The following is a 12,976-nucleotide window of genomic DNA, read 5'->3' as shown; positions in this document are numbered from 1 at the left end:
AAGATTGATGCAGACAAGGCAAAGGCATTGACCTTTGTTACCTCTGTGAGGGGCCGTGGCCGGCGCTCAATACTGAACTCTGTGTGGCAGAGCTCACAGTAGCTGGTGTTGGAAGATGACAACCACTTCTCTAAGCAGCTCTTGTGTACAGTCCCCAGGGTACCAGTGCAGTCGCATGGGGACAGGAGACCCTCAGTGTTGCCTCCTTCATGGCAAATGCGGCAGATGGGACCATCACTGAAACAAAAGTCAAAGCAGAAACAGTGTTCAGCCAAATGCAGCTCGAGTGATGAGCGTTTTGCTCGGGAAAATTGGCGCTAACCTTTGTGTGCTCAAGGGTTTGAGCACAGAGGACAGCAGCCGCCCATCTATGGCTGTGACCTGAGTGACGTAGAGCGCCTGGCACCCATCTCCACCTCCTCCTTCCTCAACATTCTTCCAAACACCTGTGCTGCTAGAGCAGTCACACAGAGAGCCAGGCAAGTGACAACACCCTCCTGTTGTCATGGTTACAGAGACTGGTGTAGGGTTGAAGGTGTAAAGGGTTAGGGGAAAAAGGCTGCAGAGCACACAGCCTGCCCACAAGTTGAGAAAGTGAATTTCTACAAATAGAGAAAAGAGAGAGAGAGAGAGACAGAGAGAGAGAGAGAAATTGAGAACAGATGACTCTCCAATATAACAGGTAGGATGTTACAATAATAACTGTAGTAGTATACAAGGCTCAGACAAATAACCCCCCAAGACGTTTCCATGATTGTTCCACAACTTTGAGGAAAATTTTTTTATGACCATGCATTAAATGAAACAACTCTTTACAATTGAAAAACAAACAAAGAACCTCCATCTCAAAATCTACTGGCTGAATTGAACTGAAATGAATGACGATCTGTATGGTTTAACGCGACATAAACATGTATTTGAGTAAATCGATATTAACAAAAACCTTTCAAATCAGTTGATCTTACCTGATTAAATACACTTTAATATTCAGGAATTTGTGAGGAATAGTTTCAAGACTTTTGGAGAGATTTTCTGTTTTTTATTTATTTTTTCGAAACATTTCCAGGCCCTTAAATTTGGCATTTTCAGATTCCAAGACTTTGCAGTTTTTTCATTTAACCTGATTGTAGTAGGTGTAATAATGAGGAAAACTGATATGTAGGAGCCACTTCAGAATTAAAATGGCGTAACATACAAGGGAAACTTGGGTTGCCACTATTTAAAGCTAAGCGATATATTGATAAATGAAATGAGGCTCGGTAGTGCCTTGATTTGAACAATATTCTCAGGATTACTGAATGAAAGGCAACACAAGTCACAGATGTATTAATCTGTCAGTAACGACTGATGTACAATGAGATACACTCATTTTAAATAAAGCTTTATACATCAGTAAATTCCCGATATGGGGAAAACAAACTAAGGTTATGTATTCCGTCATTTAGAGGAAAGCTGTAAATTTGGATGTGCTCTAGTTTGCATAAAGCAGTCGCTGCTATTACAAAAGCAAATGTCAGAGACCTTTAGTGCAATGTGCAGCTCACTGATTAAAAGCCGTTTCCATTCAAACAGACCCCCACTGATGGTAAGAGGCAGAGAGCTAAAAATGGTAATCTGCTTTCTGTTTTGCTCTTTACAGTACGTGTAAATGGAAGTTTTAATTAAATGAGACAATAGACACCGTAAGAAGGATTACATGACTAACATGATACGGCGAAATGTACCAAACACTTCTTTACTTCAAGGAACTGCTGACAGTTTTGAGAGCTGATATTTAACCTAGTTTTGACGAGCCTTACAACAGCATTGGTCACGGGTAAATACTGGGTCGTTGTTATTCACAAAAGGCCTCGTTCTACAACTGCATATGCTGTAATCCCATGTACTTAAGCATGTTGTTGTTTTTGAAACGAGATTCAGCATGGCAGATGGTGGAGACACACTACTGTAAATATCTGGATTTTATGTCTTTAGTTTGTCTGTTTGCACATAAAGATTTCCTCCAAGAGAATGAAAGAGTGGGTCCAAAATAACAGCAGCTGGTGACCTAATCCATTTTTTTTGGGGGGGGGGGGGGGGGACAATGAGCAGATAAACAACAAACATTTCATCATATAGTTGTGAAGGAAAGATAGTCTCTGTTCGTTGACACACAGAAATATCCATTTATTTTCCAATCCCCTCCCCGAATTACTAGTGTTTTAGGTAACATCTACTGGTATATTGCAGAAGTGACTGATGTGCTGTATCACACTCCAAATATATCAGGAGACTGTCAACACCTGGGTAGCTTGTTTGTGGCGCGATTACCAGAGTGAGATGAGCAAAAACTTTCTGAAATCCAGAATTACAAAGGATCTATGGAGCCTGGTTGGTTGAATTTCACCTTCATGATAAAGAAACACATTCACATCACAAATAAACTTGTTTCTCTGATCGATTTTATGTGGATATAATTTAATGGTCCCATCAAAACCCCAACAAATAACCCCTCCCTTTCGTTGTTGTTTCAGTAGGACACTGAATTTACAGTTATGATAAAAGAGGGAACACTGAACAACATCATTGTGCTAAAATCTTATTTTTAAACTCGTACTACCGATTTACGCTGTTATGAGTCCTGACTTCATGACTAATCCACTAAAATCATACAGCTCTAAAGCTGAGACAATGAAATAAATACACTGCTTCCTAAGCCTTTAAAACATCATTTAAGAAGTAAAGAGTAAAACATACAATCCGCTACTTTACCAAAATATTGTGAATGTAAATAAACAGTGATTTGTGGTGGGACCGCTGCAGCCAGCTGTTGTCGCCTTGGTCTAGACTATTGTCTGGAACTGGGAAGGCTACATCAGAGTAAACCGCAATTAGCTACCGTCAGCTGTGTAAAGTCATGATACAGTGTCACGATCAACGACTCGACACGTTTACTTCGACTCAACACTTTTGCTAGTGTTATGCATTTTCTGTATATATTTATAATCCAGCAAGTAAACGCGATCATATCGCGCAGCCACAGATGTGCTGCTAGCTGGCAGCTGTCAAAAAAAAAAAAACAACCCTGTTCGCCAGATGTCACAAATACAATAAAATGTTCTCTTACCACGTCTTCTGCTTGTCGATGACAAACACTACCGTCCTGACAGCCTCGTCCTTTCTCCTCCTTTCATTGTTGCACCGTATTATAATCGTCTACAATATTACGAGCTAGCTGGAGGATGAGAAAGAACCCCGCGCTAGCTACCAGCTGAGACTTCCGCTAGCCCGGAGCTTTAAATAGTCCCCAGAGGCTTTCGGTGTTCCCTCGAGGCTCAGCAGCAGCAGACCACTGCTAAATACACTCCAGACGAGTTCAAGTACAGTTGAGACTACAACCGTACAACCGTAAACATGCATAACTACAACAGTTTAAGAGAGGGAGGGGCGCTGTTGGACACAACACAGGAAGACGCAAAAACGAGGGGGGGGGGGGTGGTCAAGATTCGTCATTCAAATTTATTAAAAAAAAAAAAACTCCAAAAAAGTTTATTCATTCTATTCTAGTTGTAATTATCGATTATTATTGTGTTATTGCATTGCATATTTTTTTTCAATGCCCTGCAGTTCGTAAATGAGGTTTTTCGTATATATACATAAAATCGAATTTAAAAGTTCATGACACGTTTTTGAAAATTGAAACAAACTTTTAAAAAAACAGAAGAGAAATGTTGCTCAGAAAGGATTGACATTTTAATTTTAGACTTGTGGAGGAAACGGATGTAACTGGAAACATAACTTAGAAAAAATTCCCATGATGTAGCCACATAAATGACCATGTTAAGACTGCACAAGCGTGTACGTTTTTATTATAACATTTTGCATTATAAATAATTCTGAAAGCACATACCTCGCCCATTTTGAGGGTCTTTCATGAATGCTTGGATGAATTCCATGCAGTAAAACTAAATATAATTTCATTTAATGAGTAAAAGCAGGATGAGAAATGGGCCAGCAAACACTTTACAAATATTTCACTACTGACTTAAAAAAAGAGCTCTACGTAAGACACGGCAGTTTTGGGCACATTCAAAAATATATTCATCTGCTCTACAATCATGTGGATTGAGGTGATTCATGCCACTGTATTTACTTCCTGATGTAAAAGTAGAAAAACAAGCAACAATGCTGCCTTTTTTTTTTTTGAAGAATATCTAATTAATCAAACCAGAAACACACAAAAGCAGTTTTTAATTTTCAGTTCCCATTTCTTAATAAACATTTGCATTGCTTGAGAGGCAGAGTTTAGTGGCTTTATTTTCCATTGAAATTTTTTCAAACGTGCACACACAAACAATGACAGGAACTCAAAGTTTTATAATAGAACCAACACTGATTCCATTACAGAGGAAATTACACCCTATGATGATGCTGCTGAGTGGACTATGGAATGGTAAACGGACTATATTTATATAGTGCTTCTGTCACCCCAGGGGCAGCATGGCTTGGAGGTAGCATGGCCATCTAGCAACCAACACACACACAGTTGAGGTTGCCATGCGAGGTGCCAACCTACTCATAAGAGGCAATGAGGGGTTCTAGATCTTGCTTAAGGATAATTTCAACATGGGCTCTGAGGGGAAGCAGGGATTAAGCAAGTTACTCTTTGGTTACTGATCAGCAGTGGTGGACAAAGTGCAGAACTCTAGTATTTGAGTCACAGTATAGATACTCCTGATAAGTGCAAATTTGCTTCACGGTACAGTGGTTTTTTTAAGTGTCATGGATGTTCCCTCTCTTCTCCTTTGTTCAATGAATATTACTTACACAGCTCCCCTTGCTCTACTTTTGGATGATGCCACTTTCAATCAAACCTAGATCGGCCAATCATGTTTAATTATTTATCCATCCATTCATCATCAACCAATTATCCTATTCCAGGGTCGGGGGGGGGGGGGGGCTGGAGTCTATCTCAGCTGTCATCTGGTGAGAGTTGGGGTACACCCTGGACAGGTCGCTAGTCCATTACAGGATCACATCTAGAGAAAGACAACTACTTAAGCTCACATTCATATGGACAATTTAGAGTCTCCAATTAACCCTACTGAGTAGGTATTTGGTGTGTGGGAGGAAGCTGGAGTTCGCAGAGAGCCCACACTGACAGGGAGAGAACATGCAAACTTTGCACAAAAAGGCCCCAGCCCACTGATGTATTTGAAGCTGTTGCTGTGAGGCACCACCACCACTGCACCACCACTGCACCACCATACCGCCCGCCCATCACCTTGAAAGATAAAACCTAATGAGCTGACTTCAGAGCTTCCTGATTAAAAGGAATGGCGAAGCTCCTAGAAATGCAGTGGAGTAAAATGCACACGTTTCCAAAGAAAAATATACCGTAACTACTCCCATACTACTTCAGTGTGGTTCCAAGTATATGTACTTCATTACTGTCCAACACTGCTTGACAGCCACTCTACCTCCTGAGCCATGATGCCCCAAAATAAGATGACAGGATTTGTTTCATGAAATGCCAGTAAGTGCAATAGTACAAAGGTGTTGATTTACCAACAGCCTACTAGCTTGAGACAACAGCTAGACACCAGAATTCTACAAACAACAATACACACAATTTCTGACATTATTTGTGCTATAGAACTTTACATGCAAGCAAAAACCCTGAAGTGCTTTTCCAAACACAGATATGATCTGACAATGATTACACATGTCTCCTTTGGTATTTTTTTGTGAACAGATATAAACAAAACACGCAGACAAATAAAAACATAACTTAATTTTGTTTCACACTTGCCCATATCAAGTCAGACAGTCATAGCCAGTAGGGGTTCCAGGCTCATGTCAAGGTGGGCACAGGGGCTCCAAAGAGGGAAATCTAAAAACTCCAGAGTACAAGTCAAAACACCAAAAGGTTCCATCTCTTCAACCTCCTCTTCTACACCATTATCACATGACGGGCAGAACTGGATCAAACTTTCACTGGAGCACTTCATATCTGATGTCTGTATCGGTGCGGAATAGGAAGAGAAATAGAAATCATCTGAGGCAAACTGATCCCTCGTTACTCCTTGCACCAGAGTGGATCAATAGGTTAGAGGAGAGAGTAAATTATAATAGATTGCAGTTTACTTAAAAAAACAACCTCATTTTAGCAAACACGCATTTTTATGTAGCCAGAAAGATTTTAAGATTCAGACTCTTCAGAAATCAGAGGAGGATACAAGCCGAGAAGAAAGAAGCAGCTAGCAAACAGGAATGTTCACTACAAGTGAGACTTCTGAAGCCATGAAGGTATAATAATGACATCAGCATAACACTTCAAGTAAAGACGGAAGGAAACTTAAGGAAATCAAAACTGGAGTGTCACAGGCTTTGGCAGCATGGGAGTTTGTTGCCCCTCTGCCCATCCATGGTTGGGGGGACACTTATATCCACCACATTATTGCCCGGAGAGTCATCATGTCCACATCTGTCTGATATTTGTTTCTGGGATACAATACGGTAGATTTCTGTGAGAGAAAGCAGATACAGTCAATTTTGTAGCACTTGAAACATCACAAATACACATCGTAATCTATCCAGAATCTTTTTTTTTCTTCTTGCCTGCAAGGATGTTCTTGAAGGCCTCTTCTACATTAGTGGAGTCCAAGGCTGAGGTTTCAATAAAGGAGAGAGTGTTCTTTTCTGTGTGTGAGAAGAGAACAGAAAGAAAGTTTATACGCTACAAGAGAGAGGGGAAAAACAAGTAATCAGATAAGCCCTAAACCTTAAATTCATTATGGTCCTAAATTGCTCTGAAAAGATAATCATTCTTATAACTGAACCTTCAAGGGTCACTGTGTAACATCGGCAAATTTTCAGATGATATGAACTGCTGTTTCTCCAGTCGTGGGTAGAACACTGTGATTTACCTGCAAAGGCTCGAGCCTCGTCAGTGGGCACAGCCCTGAGGTGGCGAAGGTCGCTTTTGTTGCCAACCAGCATGATGACAATGTTGTTGTCAGCGTGGTCCCTCAATTCCTTCAACCACCGCTCCACATTCTCATATGTCAAGTGTTTGGCGATGTCATAAACTAGGAGAGCCCCAACTGCACCACGGTAATACCTAACGGAAACACAGAAGAGTCTAGAAGAATTATTGCAATAGTCTCCGCTGACTGCTTCATGAATGAAAAAATAGAAACTATTTGGAATATTCACCATGACATCAAATAATGTAGTAGCTGACCTTCTAATCAGTGTTAACTGCTGTATACATAAAAAGGCATAGAGCTCAGTAGCACTTGTGTTTTCACTGATGCTGCTCGCCGGCTGTACCACAGCCAGAGTTTAACGGTGAGCCGATCGTTTACACCAATGTGTGTGGATGGGAAAGTCCAGAGAGATTTCCAAGTGACAAACTGACAAGAGTTCACATTTTTTTAACAGATTAAAAAAAAAGGGTGTAAGATAGCGGTTTGTCATGCCGATGTTTACTGCAATTAGTTGACATTACATCATTCATACATGATGTCAAATTGCATGAGGCACTTATTTGGATTTCTCAATTACAGCCCAAACCAAGCAAATCATTACTATACTATAAATTGAATCCTGTACATGCAAATTACATATTCATGAATCCCAATTTCCTACTAATAATCTGCTTCTTATTTTTTGAAAAGGAATTCAGATTTTATAACAATAAACTGAGGAAATAGAAAATTAATCAACCAATACCCTGTGCTCTAAATTTCAAAATTTTTTGAATTGTATTGATGGTTATTACATTGTGCTCTGTCTCCCTGGCATATTGTTACTTGTCCAATATGTTTAAAACACTATATTATCAACAATGTAAAAAAACAACAACAACAGACATGAATTACTTCCTGGGGACAATAATGGTTTGATGGATGAATGACATTTAAATAATAAATTCACATTCTTTTGTGTATAATGATTCTCATGGTATAATTTCAATTGGGGCTGCTCAATGCCACTTTTCAAATCTGACACCAATTTAGGGATGCACAATATTGGATGTTTGTCCGCTGAGATGCTTATGTTTTACAACTGACTTGGGCAATAGCAGATATTTGCTGATGTTCATGTTTTCTACATGAAAAAGTGTTTAAATTATATTTACATTTTGGTAGCACTGAAAAACACATACAAGCAAACTGAAAGAGTAATGTTTTTCTGTATTTTCAAAATGTTTGAGGAAGCCCATTGCTCATTTTTGCTTCATCATAAACAATGAGAAAAAAATGAAGAAACTAATCTTGATTTGTTGTACAGGTCATTAAAAAGGCAACCAATAAAGACTCAACATATGCTTGAACTGTATGTGTGTTGACATGCTTCTTGCTAAATTAAGGTAGGGTCTTGGTCCAGTACAAGCAATATAATAGACTATGGATCAAGTATGTTGATGGGCACCATCGCTTTGATCTCCTATCTATAAATGAAGTGAATATTGGTGGTTGGTTTCAATTCATCTCATACATACATATATGTACATATTGGTATCCTATATGTACCTACCTAATCCAATGTTTTGCTCTAAGTCACTGCATCTTTGCTTGGTATCAGTGACATGAAACCAATAATCCATCCATTTCCTACCACTTATCCTGTTGAAGGTTGTGGGGGGCTGGAGCCTATCCCAGCAGCCTTTGAGTGAGAGGCAGGGTTCACCCTGGACAGGTCGCCTGTCCATCGCAGGACCAACACATACAGACAGACAACAATTCGATCTCACAGCCACGCCTACGGTCAGTTTAGAGTATCAATCAGCCTCGTCCCCTTTTGTATATCATTGGACTGTGGGAGGAAGCCGGAGAACCTGGAGAGAACCCACGCAGGCACAGGAGAACATGCAAACTCCACACAGAAAGAACACATGCTGAAGCCGGGGCTCGAATCCAGAACCTTCTTGCTGTGAGACATCAGTGCTAACCACTGCACCACCGTGCCGCCATGAAACCAATAATAAACAATTTATTCGCTTTTCTTTATGTTATTGTAAATAAATACTTTTTCCAAACCCACAATGTTCATGTGTTTTTCAGTATGTTAAAAATATGATTATCATGTAAGCTTGCTGTTAAACTGGTACATATCAGCTATTGGACAAAATCAGACGGAAAGAAATCCAATATCGTTTCTCCCAACACATAACTGTTCCCTCACTTTAAACAAATCCATAACATACTTTGATATAAAATTACAACAGACAAAGACAACAAACTCACGCTGAGGTGATCGCTCTGTAGCGTTCCTGTCCAGCTGTGTCCCATATCTGAGCCTTTATGGTCTTACCATCCACCTGGATGCTGCGGGTGGCGAATTCCACTCCGATAGTGCTCTTGCTCTCCAGGTTAAACTCATTTCTTGTAAAACGGGATAGTAAGTTACTCTTCCCCACTCCAGAGTCTCCGATCAGCACAACTACGAACGAAACACAACAAGGACTCTGCGGAATTAGACGAACTGCTAAGTTAAACACCTCTACTGGTACTTTAAACATTTTCAGAACTATACAACTGAATACGTCCGTTATCTTGAGCAGCAGTGCTACATCTGTCACAGTGCGTTATTATTTACTAGCTGGTTATGTAAATTTAGACAGCTTTCAAAGTAAGCCAGTTTGAATATGAGTTCACGATCCAAACTCGTCTTGGACAAGGAACAGCTGTTGTAGGTCATCTGACGGTGTTTAACGAGGCTGAGTAGCTAGCATGTTAGCAAGCTACTTAACGCCGTCGCTTATTTACCTACGTTAGCCTGCTATATCACTCACGTAATACAAAACTGGAATGGCTAATTGGTTCGTATGGTAAATTTAAGACTGTTAAATATAAATTGGTACAGCTTGCTACCAGGTTACTTTGTAAAAGTGATGGTGATACAACTGTTGTGTTATTTTTCATACTGTGATAAACGGTAGTAGAGCTAACCTTGCATTACATTGGCTTAGTAAACGTTACTTCCTCTGTCTGTCGTACTGTCATCGAACTATTAAAGACCGGACGTACACAGTCATTCATCTTATTTAAGAAGAACCTACCTTTGAACAAGTAATCGTATTCATCATCTCGGGTTCCCATTTTTGAGTACTAGTTATGCTACTTTTTACACTTCCCACAAACAAATAGACGCTCTCCTACCGAGCGAGACACACCTTTAAGGAAATAGGACTTTAGTAACGGCGATTCCCACCAATCAGAGTCGTTGTAATATTGACTGACAATTTTCCTGACCAATTGTATGTTTGCCTCAAAACTGACCAGCGCTGCAGGTCTGTAAAGACTAGTGGAGGCTGGTAGACCCCTATATTTGTCAGATAAAGCAAAAAACTGGGCTAACTTGAAAGCTAAGAACGTCTTCTGAAAAGAGACACAAAATATCTCCTCACGTAAGATTAGTAATAATGTTGAAATATGCCTCAAGTGGCATAAATATCAGCGCTTAAAAAACAGTTTATTTTGAGGAGTAATTAAGTTCGTGTGCTCATAACTGTGACAAAGCTGCCATTTAGCAATAGCTATCATACCAAAATATCATCTGTAGCCATTATATTCCCAAACATTTAAACTAGATTTTGCCACCTCATGTAGTCCAGGGATGTTTGCTGAAGAAACTGAAAACATTTTGTTGCCGGATCATGTGAAGGAAGACCAAGGACTACATTGTTGCTGTTACATAAATAACAACTGAAAACGGATCAAGAGTTCACGTCATTGCTCTCCTGTAAAAGTGGTAGAGAAACCTAAACAAAAAGGATTGCTCTCATATTTTGGATTCGACTTGTGCCCAGTCAACATCTCCTGTTTTCTCTTGTTAAAATGTTAGTGTCAACAAACTTATCAGACAGAACAAACACCAAAAAAACATGTTTTTATTGTTGAGTTTTTTGTATACACCAATTTACCTTTTTTTGTTGACATTCAACATATTTTTTATCACAATGAGTTTAATTAGTCTATACAGGATTAAATGTAATAACATACATTGATTTAAACAGTTACCAGTACATTGATCCCAATGACATTAGATTTTGCATTCTCACCTGCTGTTCCTCTTCTGGACTTTGACATTTGCACATTTGATGACACATTGACTTCAAATGACTTCTAAACTTCACACCAACAAACACATAAAACACAGGGTTGAGGCAACAGTTGGAGAAAGCAATTAGCCGGCACACATGGAATGCATAGTCAATCTGGATACTTGCTTCACAGCCATCGAATGGTTCAACCAAATTATCGGCCAAAACCTTCAGAAATATTGTTACATTGTAAGGCACCCAACTCAGGAAAAATACAGCCACAACAGAAAAGACTAACTTGACCACTCTGTTCTTGGTGTTGGATCTTGTTCTTGTGATTCTCCACAAAATTTTAATGTAACAGAAGGCCATCACTACAAAAGCAAGCAGGAAGAAAATGTTCTGTTGGGCAACACCAATATTTTTCCACATAGTATTGTGATATTCACAGCCAACAGAGGATCCATCACTGTGGGGTATTTCAACCAGGGAGGTGAAGAACACGGAAGGCATTGCTGCTCCAATACTGATTATCCACAACAGGATGGACAAACCAATTCCAGTGCTCAGTTTTGGTGTGCTAGGTTCAGAAAGAGGGCTGGCCACAACCAAATACCTGTAGATGGTCATGATGGTTAGGAAGAGAATGCTGCTGTAAAATCCAGTGAAGAAGACAAAAGTGACAACTTTGCAGAGTGTCTCTGAAAACAACCAGCCCCAGATGTGGTACAAGACCAAGAAGGGCAGGCCGCTGGTGAAGACCAGATCAGAAATGGCCAGATTGAGAATAAACATGTTGGTGAGGGACTTGAGGTTTTCATACAAAACCAGGATTACTAGGACAAGGATGTTTCCCGTGATGCTCAGTGTGGTCACAACAGAAAAGAAAATAGGAATGGCAATGGATCCAAATAGGACCACCTCTGCTTTTTCACAAACTTCATCATAGTCGTATTGAGTCTCAGAGTCATTCATTGCAGAACCTAGAAAAGAAATATATATTTCTTAAAATCGTAGTTTCTTTTTGTTCAAATCAAGCTATTTTAGACATTTCCTTCTTTCTCCAGGTCATTTCCCTCTTTCTCCCAGTCAACAAGAAAAAAGAAAAGAAAAACATAATAGGGTCTTCTCCTGAAGTACCCTAATTAAAGAATATCAAAAGTCTGAATGAGGACATACCTGAGGAAGGTAAACATGCTTTCCTGGAACTCCATTTATGACCCTATTAAAAGCAAGGTATTAACCTACCTGTTGTTTTATGACACAGATGTTAATGGATGTGATGCTTCTTGTCCACTCAAATGGAGCTCAAGCGGGAGCAGCTTTAATAACCTTGAGAATTGATGCATTTTCTGTTCCTTCAAGAAACTGAAACAGACAGTTCCACTTTCTGACCATATGTTTGAGGAAACAAATAGGGGGTCAAAATATACTTAATACTGAATAAAATTTGATGCCATATTTATTTGGTCAGCGGATATAATAATAAAAATTCAGGGTAACATTGCTTTCAGCAATCACACTAAATATGTTACATCTAGTACAGAGGACCCACATGACCAGTGTTGCCCTCTGCCTTTTAAGCAACTCAATAAAGTAAAGTGAAACTTCAAGGATGCATTTCCTCATGCTTTGACGTATCCCTTGGGGACTTCTGCTGTCAGCTGAGTTTTTTTGTTGCTGATGAAACCACATTTTATACCACTTGAGCTATACACTGTTTCTCAGGTGAACTTATAGGTAAGCAAATGTGGTGATACCCTGATATTTAATCACAAACATAGGTTAAGATCTGAAATCATTATATCCAAAATTTCCGAAATAAACCTACTGACATAATTTCACCAAGTCCTTCTTTGCAGTTTAATGCCCACATCTTTGAAGCGCTTGTGATACAGGTCTCAACAGGATAATTCATACAGATTCTGTGAAAGAGCTGATCAC

At 39.5% G+C, this 12,976-nt stretch overlaps 3 protein-coding genes across 6 annotated transcripts in view; all 3 read right to left on the bottom strand.

Annotated features, from left to right (window-relative positions):
• The window catches only part of LOC147250056 (E3 ubiquitin-protein ligase MARCHF2-like), a 5,589-nt gene extending 2,152 nt beyond the window's left edge, over positions 1-3,437 (bottom strand). The window contains exons 1-3 of one of the 2 annotated variants that reach the window (XM_086224048.1): positions 3,107-3,437; positions 323-602; positions 33-237 (exon numbers count right to left, since the gene is read on the bottom strand). In XM_086224048.1, the coding sequence (XP_086080174.1) occupies positions 33-237; positions 323-507 (390 nt within the window). In that variant the 5' untranslated portion in view covers positions 508-602; positions 3,107-3,437. The remainder of the gene's footprint in view (positions 1-32; positions 238-322; positions 603-3,106) is intronic. The other variant, XM_086224049.1, reaches the window with a different exon arrangement.
• A 41-nt stretch (positions 3,438-3,478) lies between these two features.
• On the bottom strand, positions 3,479-10,204 carry LOC147250055 (ras-related protein Rab-11B-like). Its single transcript, XM_086224051.1, has 5 exons — positions 10,049-10,204; positions 9,234-9,429; positions 6,909-7,102; positions 6,601-6,681; positions 3,479-6,506 (listed from the first exon to the last, which is right to left on the bottom strand). Exons 1-5 carry the CDS (start codon positions 10,086-10,088, stop codon positions 6,361-6,363), a joined length of 657 nt encoding a protein of 218 aa, XP_086080177.1. The 5' UTR covers positions 10,089-10,204; the 3' UTR covers positions 3,479-6,360.
• Positions 10,205-10,893: 689 nt separating this feature from the next.
• xcr1a.1 (chemokine (C motif) receptor 1a, duplicate 1) lies at positions 10,894-12,970 on the bottom strand. 3 transcript variants are annotated; one of them, XM_086224023.1, is made up of 3 exons: positions 12,868-12,970; positions 12,212-12,400; positions 10,894-12,015 (listed from the first exon to the last, which is right to left on the bottom strand). In XM_086224023.1, exon 3 carries the CDS (start codon positions 12,005-12,007, stop codon positions 11,006-11,008), a length of 1,002 nt encoding a protein of 333 aa, XP_086080149.1. In that variant the 5' UTR covers positions 12,008-12,015; positions 12,212-12,400; positions 12,868-12,970; the 3' UTR covers positions 10,894-11,005. The 3 variants fall into 3 exon arrangements, with proteins under 3 accessions (XP_086080149.1, XP_086080147.1, XP_086080148.1); XM_086224021.1 differs by having other exon boundaries at positions 12,281-12,400; XM_086224022.1 differs by having other exon boundaries at positions 12,281-12,966.
• Between the last annotated feature and the right edge of the window lie 6 nt (positions 12,971-12,976).

The sequence above is a fragment of the Aulostomus chinensis genome, chromosome 14 (assembly GCF_037954235.1).
Source record: "Aulostomus chinensis isolate RoL2024-O1b breed Wild chromosome 14, RoL_Achi_v1.0, whole genome shotgun sequence".
NCBI classification, from domain to species: Eukaryota; Metazoa; Chordata; class Actinopteri; order Syngnathiformes; family Aulostomidae; genus Aulostomus; species Aulostomus chinensis.
The sequence above is the reverse complement of the archived record's forward strand: the minus strand, read 5'-3'. Positions and strand labels throughout refer to the sequence as shown.

Excerpts from the sequence above, each read along its gene's own strand:
- LOC147250055 (XM_086224051.1), bottom strand. The coding sequence starts at position 10,088 with ATGGGAACCCGAGATGATGAATACGATTACTTGTTCAAAG. Across the intron at positions 9,430-10,048 it reads ATACGATTACTTGTTCAAAG|TTGTGCTGATCGGAGACTCT; the intron begins GTAGGTTCTTCT and ends TTTCGTTCGTAG. Across the intron at positions 6,507-6,600 it reads CTTCAAGAACATCCTTGCAG|AAATCTACCGTATTGTATCC; the intron begins GCAAGAAGAAAA and ends TTTCTCTCACAG.
- xcr1a.1 (XM_086224023.1), bottom strand. The coding sequence starts at position 12,007 with ATGAATGACTCTGAGACTCAATACGACTATGATGAAGTTTGTGAAAAA.